The 12037-nt window shown below is 35.8% G+C and overlaps 1 protein-coding gene across 2 annotated transcripts; it reads left to right on the top strand.

Annotated features, from left to right (window-relative positions):
• Window positions 1–7045: 7045 nt before the first annotated feature.
• On the top strand, window positions 7046–10949 carry LOC149223412 (peroxidase A2-like). 2 transcript variants are annotated; one of them, XR_016248964.1, is made up of 5 exons: window positions 7046–7950; window positions 8032–8223; window positions 9850–10015; window positions 10372–10863; window positions 10906–10949. XR_016248964.1 is itself a non-coding variant. In XM_089383283.1 (4 exons), the coding sequence occupies exons 1-4, from the start codon at window positions 7339–7341 to the stop codon at window positions 10788–10790; spliced, it is 1389 nt and encodes a 462-aa protein (XP_089239409.1). In that variant the 5' UTR covers window positions 7046–7338; the 3' UTR covers window positions 10791–10899. The 2 variants fall into 2 exon arrangements, 1 of the variants encoding a protein (XP_089239409.1); XM_089383283.1 differs by lacking the exon at window positions 10906–10949 and having other exon boundaries at window positions 10372–10899.
• The last annotated feature ends 1088 nt before the right edge of the window (window positions 10950–12037 follow it).

Genomic DNA, 12037 nt, shown 5'->3' on the forward strand with positions numbered 1-12037 from the left:
CTTTAGCACATTCATCTCAACTTTTTCTCAATAAGTCTGCTTTTCATGTCTTTTGTTGCTTTTCTATCACTTTTTGTATTTCAATTTGTGTGAATGCTATTTGCTTGGTTTTGTTGAACGCCTACTGTCATTTTAATGCATGTTAGCTTGTAGAAGTGTTGTTTTAAGTTTTTCATTGCATCTCACTGTTGTCGCATGCATGACACTGTTTCTACACTAACGGTTGTCGTTGTGACGACTTGCTTGACACACATACCTATTTAACCATTTTCTGAATCCTGCACTCACTGTTTGCATGCATGATCATTCACTCTTTTTACACTTAGCTTCACCATGTATTCAAAACTTTTTTTTTTTTTTTTTTCAGTCGCCCGTCGGCAGGTCTGGATTGGCTTGGCCCAGACCTTTCCTTTCCTGGCTAGCAATGTGCATTTATGAGAGTGAAGGTTCTTCCTTCCTTCTAAAAACTACGCAAGCTGGCCCAACACTAGCCTCTAGAATTGCTTTGCACAATTATGGTAGGCAGTGCCTTACTAGCCCCAGAAATTATGCAATGAAGTATGTTGGGTTTGTAGTCCTTACTGACTGAAACTGCGCATTGTGCAGTTTTAGTCCTCAATAGGCTAGGATGGATTGTGCATTACATAGTTCCAGAAGTCAGTCAGCCTCATGACAACATAGACTGTGCCTTGCATAGTTTTGGCAGTTAGTCTCCTAGCCTCCCGGTGAAAATTGCGCAGTCTTCCCAGTGAGTCACCCAAGTATGTTGCATGTCTGTCCTCAAAGTTGTTTTGGTTTTCAACTGACACATTGCTTGCCATGAGTGATTTTATGTCTCCAAGTATCATAGTTGTTTGTCTGTCTCTTAGCAGTACATGTCAAATGGCCTCCAAGAGAGCAGGGTCAAAATACACCGTTGAGAGTGCAACTAGAGATGCCGTTGAACAAGTGTTTATGAAATTGCCTACCTACGAAGACACAAAGTTGTTCATAGACAAAGATATCAAGATGAAATGGCAGGACATAAAAGATACATTCTCAGGCACAATTGAGGAAAATATGGAAGATTGCAGGGTCTATGTCAACATTCACAAGGCTGGCTTGTACCAGATTGCATGCAGGGATCCAACGTTTCCATGCATGGACATGATCCACTAAATTGTCTCGCGTACTGGCCCTGAGACGATGATGTTGAGCAGTGCCAGAGGAACACAACTTGCCACCTTTAGGGTGAAGGAATTTCAGGATATTTATCACTTGCCACAACCGGTGATCATAATGGAGAAACCCTTCAACAAACCAAACAACAGTGTAAAGTCAAGAGATATCTTGAAGAGTTGGGCGAAAGAGCCAGCCAAGTTCAAGTTGGCACGTAATCAAGTTTACAAGATGAAGATACTATAGAAGGCGTATCAATATTTGGTCATCTTTTCATGCCGCTTATATGGCCCAGATAGCACAAATACCTTCCCTCAGTGTTGGGTGATAGAAGCCTGACATCTGCCCAAGGGTCAACAAGCAAAGATATACATGTCCGATTACATTCTAGATGTAGTCTGTGCTCGTTAGCAATTCCTAGGCTTAGGTTGGGCATGAACACCTTCGGAAACCTTTGTGCACACTTATTGCATTTTATTCTCCGAATGTAGCTTCTGTGGAGTTATCATACAATTGTTAGGCCACTTTGTCACCCCAGTGTACAAAATGATATTTGAACAGGATCCACCTTGCATGTCATAGGTAGCTATGGAGGCATTGATCAACATAGCATATTGGTATGCCTCACCCCTTGGCACCTTCATATGGATGTACAATGCGAAGAAGGCTCCACATGTTTTACCAAAGTTTTCCATGGACAAGCATATCATGAAAGAGGTGTCATATCACATCACGACATGGTTGTTAGAAAGAGTGCACAAGAAGAAGAAGGCACCTTGGCCCACTCTTGCTTTGCGGATTAGGTTGTATGAGATACAAAGTATCAAGCATGCTGAGGCCAAGACAAAGGAATTCAAAATATTTACCTTCGACACCAAAATTTTTAATCCGTATGACCCACATTTCTTAGTGAAGGACCACTATGCGAGAGTACAATTTCCTTGGATCCACGGGGCATGTCATTGGCTTGAGGGAGACCCATGGAGATACTATTATCACTCCCCCAGGCTCAATGAACCGGTCAACATAGATGTAAAGTGGTTAGAAAAGTAGAGGGAAGAAACATCTCAGGAAGAAGCATCATCAACAGCAGTAGAGGGTAGCAAACCTGTGTGTGACAAAGGAAAAAGAAAGGTTGTTGACAGTGTAGAGGGAGAACAAAACTGAAAGTTCAAAGCAGACCCGCTTGTGTTGAAAGAAGCTTTGGAGATTGAGGCTAAGAGGCGACAACGCGATAAGAGGATCACACAAAGGCTAAGAGAGAGATAGAGGATGGAGGAAACATAAAAGGAGTTGCAGGAGTTGAAACAGAAACTCTAGGAAGAACAGGAGCTGCGCATAAGAGAGAAGGAAGCGCAATAGAGACAAGTACAACAGGAGGCGCAGCATGCACACATTGATGAAACTATGCCCATACAGGTTATAGACTCATCCGAGCAGCTGGCACAGAGAAGACATGGTGAGTAGTCGCAGGAGCAAGACTTAGCTGAAGAGATTGAACAAATTTTAGAGCAGATGGATACGAATATGGTTAAGCCATAGTCAGATCAGGATATTGACATCATGCCTCAGAACCAAGAGGCCACCCCATCAGCTTCACCAGATCCAGAAGTAAAGAAAGTTCCAAGTGATCAAAGAGATACAAAAATCCTTGAAGATAATCCAGAGGCAGAGATGCACAACATATCTTTCAACGAGTCACAAAATAAAGTTGTGCAGTCACGCAGAGCACCTACTCTGGATGTCCACATATCTCCTGCGTAGTTTGAAGAACGAATGATCATATCAAATGTGCAGAAGCATCCAACAATATTGGCTGATGATACCAAAGCATATGCCAAATCCATAAGCTCAAGTGTTAGATTATTGATAGCTGAGAATGAGCGCATGGCTAAGGAGTTACAAGCACCCAAGCAGGGAGGATAACATGTTACATCATCCACGAGAGCGGAGTTGAAGAGAGTGATACTAGATGAAGTATCATTCCTCGAGACAATCATGTAGACCTTGTATTCCAAATTCATCACCGTGCATAAGTCAGTTGTCCATCTCAATGGTTGGAAGCATCGTTGTTCTAGGAGAGCACACATCTTGGAAAATTTGCATACTTTTGTCGATCACATTCAAACATGGACAATGAGGTACAAGGGAGCCCCATTTCACTTGCCAAAGATGATGATGCCAAGGGTGGTAGGGTTGAAGGCACGCATCCAGAGTCAGATCCAAAACTATGACAAACTCACGTAGCTCATCACCAGTTTGCAGGCTTCACATGCACAGGTGTTCAGAAACATGGATGTCATTGTTCGCATGCATGTGATCCCATCCATTGGCACACTGACTAAGGCGAAGTCAAAGAACCAAGTTCAACTAGAGCTGGACATGTACTTTGATGAGTTGATGCACGTAGCCACCAACGCAAACAATATGCATCAATATGTTGCTTGTCCAGTCGCACTTAAGACTATGATACGCATGCTATCAGATGAGTTAGACAGAGGTGCCAAATCAGTGTACCCAAATGCAACAGAGGCAGGAGTGCACTTTCAATAGGACATCACCATTCAGTACGCGGACACCATAATGGACTACCAAGCTTAGCATCAGTTTTCCATCGTTGATCACAGTGAGGATATCGAAGAGTTGGTCTTCCCACAATTTTCTGAGTCTTAGTAATGTCTTGCATGGCTTACTCAAGCCTACTTTGTCTCACATGGGTGCATGTGCAGATTTTAATGTAACATCTTGTAAAATTGAAAGACCAAGTGTCGATAGTAGGATGTAACAATCACGTAGTAGTTGAAGAGTCATGAGGGTAGGTGAAGAGTCATAAATGGGAATGTCAAGGATCACCCCACCCTTTGCTATTTATAGAACCTCATAACTCATTGTATAGGATTTTGGGAGCCAAGATTACTATAGGTGTATCTTAGAGAAAGCTTGGAATGATTGTAACGAGCCTTGGCTTCTCCACAGTGCAGAGTTAGCATATCTCTTTGGAGAAGTAGATGAATATGACTGTAACATTCTGCTGCTAGGACTAGTGGTTGGTCATAGTTGTATGTATGATTGGATTTGTCACTTTCTTAATATAATAGAGCTATCACATTTCATACATATGTTGTCATTGTAATTCAACTATCTTGGTTGCTCTAATGATATATGTAGCTGTTTTTTACGCATGCATGTATGGACTTTTCTATATATGTTTGTATGAATCTTATCAATATGTGCTATTGGTTTAACCATCACTTTGGATCGTTGGCTAGCCTGTTTTCTAGCTTGTGATGTTTTGTTTTTTGTGTGTTCCCTTTGAAGCTGTGTGCTACCACAGGTTTCTAAGGGGTGCACTCATACTCCTACTCCATGTGTTAGAGCCATTCATGCACCTTCCTTGACTTGCTGCATATGTCACACCCTTGCTACCAACATGGACATCTTACTCACCTTTGCGCGCAACTGTGGTTAAGGCGATACCATACTACCCACTATTGGGATTCCTACACCAAATGGTTTGAGGTCTAGTTGGGAGTTCTTACCGGGGAGATCCCTTGATATGTTTTTGGGTCCAGCACCAGCAACACCATAAATAGATCATAATAACTTGGATGGAGTTGAAATTTTTGGTGAACATTCAAAATGATGTTATCTATGAAAGTATAGATGACAACTAGTTACAAATTCGGCCCATGTTTCCATAAAAATCACAATTATACATTATTAGAATATCAACCATACTCTTTGACATAAGCCCATTTCAATATGATTTTTGAATAATGAAGGATGTGCGCAGACATAGAGAAAGCTAGTGAAGCATTTGGTCAAATTCCAAAACGCTTGGAGTAGAGGTGCAAAAATAATTCAAAATCCACTATGTTAGGAGACCCTTTACGAGATTTTAGAAATTTAGAGGGACGAAAAATGGCCTAAGACATAAAAGCTGGAAAAAATTTCCTACCAGACATTTGATCTTCTTAGTAATATGGACAAATTTGTCTTAATGAAAAATTTCTAGTTTTTCTCTATTTGAAAGATAGTAGTTTTCTCCAAAAAATTTAGATAAAGTGCAAAAAGGACAAAGTTGACAATTCTAGATTTATGTAGAAAATAACTAGAGAATCAAATCACTAATCTAAAGATTATTAAAAGTACAAAAATTCCCCGAAGGAGGGAAATAGAAGAGGGATAGAATCCTTACAAGCATGAAGAAGAGGTGACTTAGAGGATTGAATATCAATGTGGGTAATGAGGAACAAAATATAACATTCAAAGGGACATAATTACAACATTGTAGCTAGTAGAGACAATCATGAGTTTAAGGATGAAAATTCCAAGTTGTAAAGTTGAAAATGACATAGTACTAAGAGAATAAGAGGGGAAAATTTGCATAAATACTCAATTAGTGTAGAGCTAGAAGTATTTGTAGATGGATATGGAGGATGGATTAGGTTCAATATGTGATGAAGAAGGGAAAATCATTAGAAAGAAAGTGTCATGGAAAGACTAATAAATCAAGAAATACCACCAAAGCTCAAATGCACCCCTATTTACCACCTCTTTTCCACCCAGAACTTTTATACATTTGTGGAATCAAAGAGCAGTCCAAAAGTTTTCATTGTTAGACATGAAAGAAGAATACACATGTAAGAATATTTGCAAGGAAATCTTAGGAAGAATAGGCCACCTACCTTTGATGATGAAAATAAGAAGGGAGAAGATGTTGATGCTTGGTTGTTAGGGATATGGAAGCATTTTTAGCTACATAACTACTCATCTAATATAGAAGTAAAAAAGAATACGTGTAAGAATATTTGCAAGGAAATCTTAGGAAGAATAAGCCACCTACCTTTAATGATGAAAATAAGAAGGAAGAAGATGTTGAAGCTTGGTTGCTAGGGATAAGGAAACATTTTTAGCTACATAACTACTCATCCAATACAGAAGCTAAAATTGCATGACACCATATACAAGGAAAATCTTAAAGAGGAATATATCTTTGAGAAATTTCAAGAAGTATTTCTAGTAGAAGTACTTTTGTGAGAGCTATGATAACAAAAAGATATGCAAGGGTTCTTAACTCAAATTAGGTTTACTAGACTTAAGTTAAAAGGTTACTCCATTTTTTAATGAGTTTTATTTATATACTCCAAAGCATTAAGATAAGTGTTAGAAAAACCATCATAGTTTTGTTGAGTTAAAAGATCAAGAAGATTGGTATTGGACAAATATTTTATTTCAAAATTTAGATATACTATAAATATAAGGTGGACAATTTGATATAAAATGATTTTCATATTCAATCTTTTTAATATAAGAATAATGATAGCATCTTTTATCCATTTGTCGATTAAGCAACTCACAAGTTAACTATAAAACTTATAAAACTTTGTTCTAAAATTTTATAATATTTATTTTAGAAAAATACTTCTCAATTTAGAAAATTTAGATGGATTGTCTCCTTAATTTAAATAATAAAATTTACATCAATAATTATAACTCCATAGTTCTGAAGATGAATTTGAGCACTTTGTGACACAAATTCAATCATTTCCAAGCTAGTTGCCCTCATACTGGACAAGATTAAGTGGCAGCAGGCGAATGCTCAAAACAATTTATTTTTTTAAATCCGCATATTCAAGCGGGTGGAGCTAAACTATTTGGCGCACTCACAGAAAGAGTGGCAGAACATGGAAATTAAGAGACACTACTATTCCCACTTCAAAAATTTCCGAACAGTAACCTGTAAGTGGTGGTCTGTGTCGATTCATTTGATTCGCAAGGAATAAAGTGCAGAAGTAGATATTAATTTTGAGGCATCCATATGGATTCATCGCCAAATATTTTATGTATCCAGTGCGTTTTAATTATTTTTTATGTGTTTGCAGGTTAATAGTTTACTGAGATGTGGCCGACCTGTTTTTTCCTATAATAGTACATAGTGGATTTTCAAAAAGAATGATGCTCTGCATCTTATTTTGGAATTCTCGAAAGGAAGTGCTCCATTAACTCCATCCAATTCCAGTATTCGACTGCAGAACCACGCAAAAAAAATATTGTCTTCACAAGGACCTCCCTAGAATATTTTATATTAATATTTTCTATATAAACCTTGGTGAGAATATCTCTAGTTCAGAGCACACTGGTTGTAGCTTTCCTCTGTATTGAATTTGTTGCTCTGCAATGAAAAATCCTTCTAGTACATCTTGCAAAATGCATAAGGCAGTGCCCCTTGCTCTGATTACAGTAAAAAAGGTACTGTTTATGTGTATGGTAACAAGAAGTGCTGGCTTTCCACAGATGGGTAATCCCTTTGACCAAAACACTTATAGCCCAGGAGCTGGTAATAGTCCTAGTTATCAACAGGGTGGTTTTGGCCCCTTTGTTGGTTCACAGAATGGACAGAACAGTCCCCCTGGCCAGTACTCCTACAGTCCTGGATCTGGAGGCAATTCCCCCAATTCTAACACTCCACAGTATGGACAGAACAATCCCCCTGGCCAGTACTCCTACAGTCCTGGATCTGGAGGCAATTCTCCCAATTTTAACAGTCCACCGTACGGACAGATCAACTCCCCTGGCCAGTACCCCTACAGTCCTGGATATGGAGGCAGTTCCCCTGGTTTCAACAGCCCACCCTATGGATCAGGCGCAGGAACGGGTTCGAGCTTTTATGGCCAGACATGTCCGGCGGTGGAAGGAATTGTGGTCGGCGTTATGTCTCAGGCTGTGCAGAACGAAACTCGCCTTGCTGCTTCCATATTGCGTCTGCATTTCCATGATTGTTTTGTAAATGTAATCACTCTCCTGATACATTTGAAGTTTTCGTTTTGCATCTCTGAGATAATTTTTTAATGGACGAATCCTCTTTTGCAGGGCTGTGATGCCTCTGTACTCCTGGACGATACTCCTACGTTTCGGGGAGAGAAAACTGCGGGACCAAATAACAATTCTCTCAGAGGATTTGAAGTGATTGATGTAATCAAATCTCAGCTTGAATATTGGTGCCCTGGAGTTGTTTCCTGTGCTGATATTCTCGCCATTGCAGCTAGGGATAGCGTTGTCCTGGTATTCTTCAAATTCCTAATTGTGAATGCTACAGCACATTTAACAGTGATACATAATATATACTTAATTTTAAATTTTCATTTAAAATTCACTTTGTCTACAAAGTAAATTATATGACTAAACTTATTTAATTAAGTGTTTGTAGGAAGGAAAATCTAGATTATGTAGAAATTGCCATAATTTTTGATGCGGTGGTTTGGGAGAATAATTATTATTCTCATCATATAAGTTAGATTATGTCAATTTTCGCAAGTAATATATTGAATATATAATGTTTATGTTTTTATATACTTATATATAATATAGGTTAGATTAAGTCAATTTTCACCTGTAATTAATATATATATATGGAGAGAAAAGAGATAGTTTGGGTGATTTCAAATGGTTTCTTAAACTACAAACTAGTATTATAAATTAAAGACATATTAAGCTTTGTTGTTGTTGTTTTATAAATTAACAAGGTAAAATTTAACTAATAAAAATTTTAGTTTTGGATTATATTTTATTTATACAATTTTATGTCAGATTGTGATTTTTTTGTTATTTAAAATGTATTATACAAATGGATTGAATAGATTCAGGGCAAGCAAAATGTTTATTAATTGAACTACTCAAATTAAAAAATTTGAAAAAGCTCAAACTCTCTATTAATTAGACTAATCTAATTAAAAAAATGATAATCTAAATATTCTATGTTTTGGCTTTTTTTTAATATAATTTTTTTTGTTAAATTTTGTTTGAAATTGGAAAGAGATGTGTTGGAATCACAAATTTGAATTATGAAATCTGCATAATCAAGTATTAAAGAGATTTGTCAAGGCATTGAATCCTTATTAATTAGATTACATTAATTTTAAAAAAGAAAAAGATGATAAAAATATTGTATGTTTGACTTTCATTGACATATATTTTTGGTCAATTTTAATTAAAATCTGAAAAAGATATATTGGAATAAAAAAATCGAACTATAAAATCTACATATCATATCAAATATTAAAGAGATTTTTATAAACATTAAATTCATAAAAAAAAACAAATTAATAAAACAATTCTACTTAAAAAAAAATAATCTAAATATTGTATTATTCTAAAATAATCTAAATATCTATTAATCTAAATATTCTATGTTGTGTTCTTTTTCCTTTTTCTATCTGGTGAATTTTGTTTGAAACTTGTAATCACAAATGTGAAATATAAAATATATATACTTAAAGAATCACAACCATTTACTTTTTACCTTAATCAAAAGCTATTAAGCTTGTATAACCATTAAAAAAAAATTAATTTACAAAATAAAATGCATTTCCATTAAAAAAAAAACAAAATGAATAGTTAAGGAGTCATAATGGTAAAGAAGTTTTAGATTATATTGATTCAAATCCTTATAGTGTCTTATGCAGTTGCATCTTATTTTGTATTTTGTAATATTTATGGGTAACTATTCCAAAAAGGTTTGGATTTATATCTTAAAAAGAAAGGCTGATATATCCGTGAAGGTAAATCCTAAATCTGGTATCCTGTGTTTATGCTCAAATACCAACAATACCAGCTAAAATAAGAACACTTTTCTTAATTATCCCAGCAAAAAAACAGTTTTCTTAATTATTTTCCCCTCTTTTTTTGCAGACTGGTGGACCTTCTTGGGATGTTGTTCTAGGGAGGAAAGATTCAAGAACAGCGAGTTTTGATGAAGCGAACAAGCAGATACCGTCACCCTTCTCCGATGTTCAGACACTTAACTCATCCTTCCAATCAAAAGGCCTTTCTCTGGAAGATATGGTTTCACTTTCAGGTGACTGATATATAAAATGCAACATTTCTCTTTACTATTTATATGAAGTTTGTAAGTTTCAGTGAGAAGTAGCATTATCTTTTATTCAATGGTATATTTTAGAGATTAATTTCTTTTACAAGAGTGGTTTTGAGGGGTTTTTTATGGCGTTAAATCTATTTTTATTATCGATATCATTGGCAAAACATTTTACCAAATTTTTTTTTTTTTTTTCTACCAAATTCGAATACAAAACTATTCTGAAATATTTCCAAAATCTACTCAAACTTTATAAAATTAATCACTTGCTTATATATTTATATTTTTAGATTTAAATTTTACAAAAATGAATTGTGTTATGGTGATTTTCTCCTCAGGAGCCCATACAATCGGGATTACTAGGTGCGTTGTGTTCAGGCAAACTTTATACAACCATAGCGGCGATGACCGCCCCGACTCTACAATCAATACGTCGTTCCTGCAACAGTTACAAGGGCAGTGTCCTCGGGCTGGTGGAGACGAGTTGCCTTCGTCTCTTGACTACGTAACGCCAGCCCGTTTTGATAACTCTTACTTTGCCAACTTGAAGCAGCAGAAGGGTGTTCTGCACTCTGATCGCACGCTATACGATCCCGCAGCCTCAGGGTCTGTAACTAGTAGTACAGTTGATCAGTACTCTTCCGATCAGACTGCTTTCTTCGAAAGCTTCAAAAGAGCCATGATCAAAATGGGGAACCTCAGCCCTTCGGCCGGAACGCAAGTAGAAATCCGACGGGACTGCAGAAAAGTAAATTAGAGAGCTCCTAGCCTTCATCCACAGGCATCAACCGTGAGGATAAGTTGGATAAATTATCTTGTCGTAATATCAGGTTCCCGGATAAGTTGAAGAAATTATCTTGTCGTAATATCAGGTTGGATTTAGTGGTAATAATTTTAATGTTGAAATGGAATAGAGTTTTAAGAATTTTAATTTAATTATTATTAAGTAGATAATAGGGATTTAATTTTTATTAAATATATTAAAATAGTTATAAATAGAATTTGGGTGTAAATCACATAAAGAGAGGTATTTTTCAACCCGTTTCGAACCAACCAGTGTGATTCATCTTCAGGATAAGTTGAAGAAATAGATACAGCTTTGCATCTTAAATAGTGTGAGCAGAGCCTCAAAGGGCTATCTTCATCAACGACTACGACTAATTTTGACTTAGGGACAGTAGTCAAAAAGTCAAAATGATAATTTAATGGGAGTTAGTTATCATACCATAGATTATATAAAAAAAATAATTCTAGAAGTTGATTACCTTAATAGAATTATTTCTTTTATATAATCTATGGTATGATAACTATCTCCCATTAAATTATCATTTTGACTACTGTCCTTTAGTCAAAATTAGTAGTTGATGAAGATAGCCGTTGGAGGCTCTGCTCAGACTATTTAGCATGCAAAGCTGGATCTGTTTCTTCAACTTGTCCTGACGATGAGCCACACTAGTTGGTTCCGCGTCGACAAATGTCTCTCTTTATGTGATTTACGCGGAAGTTCTACTTATAGCTATTATAGATCATAACCTCAATTCAACAATATATTAAAATATTTTTTTAATAACATATACTATATTTTTAAGTAGCATAGGGCATAATTATGGAGAATTCAAATTCAATACCAAGAGTTCAAATTTTATTTCAAATTTAATTAGATATGAAAAAATTAAATATTTTTTTAAGTAGCATATACCATATTTTTAGTAACACACAACATAGTTACCAAGCCTTCAAATTCGATTTCAGATTTGATTCGAAATTTACATTGCTTTAAATTGGAAAAGGTTGAAAATATGCACTTTATAAATACTAAAATATGTTATTTTTTCAAAGTATTTGAAAAGTTTGATTTATTTCTCTCTTTATTGTATAACTTGAAACATTTGCTGGTGTTAATTAGAAAAAAAATATATATATATATTGTTTTTTTTATAAACATTGTATAAATCCTCCTATAACAGAGACACACAGTTGTATCTTTGTAAGTAAATAGACAAC

This window comes from Pinus tabuliformis, chromosome Q (assembly GCF_031772625.1).
Source record: "Pinus tabuliformis cultivar Carrire ecotype Pingquan chromosome Q, CPIR1, whole genome shotgun sequence".
In the NCBI taxonomy this organism is placed as follows: Eukaryota; Viridiplantae; Streptophyta; class Pinopsida; order Pinales; family Pinaceae; genus Pinus; species Pinus tabuliformis.

Bases quoted from the DNA above. Each gene is read 5' to 3' on its own strand.
- LOC149223412 (XM_089383283.1), top strand. From the start codon at position 7,339: ATGAAAAATCCTTCTAGTACATCTTGCAAAATGCATAAGGCAGTGCCC. The intron at 8,224-9,849 runs GTATTCTTCAAA...CTTTTTTTGCAG, and splicing joins CTAGGGATAGCGTTGTCCTG to ACTGGTGGACCTTCTTGGGA. The intron at 10,016-10,371 runs GTGACTGATATA...TTTTCTCCTCAG, and splicing joins AGATATGGTTTCACTTTCAG to GAGCCCATACAATCGGGATT.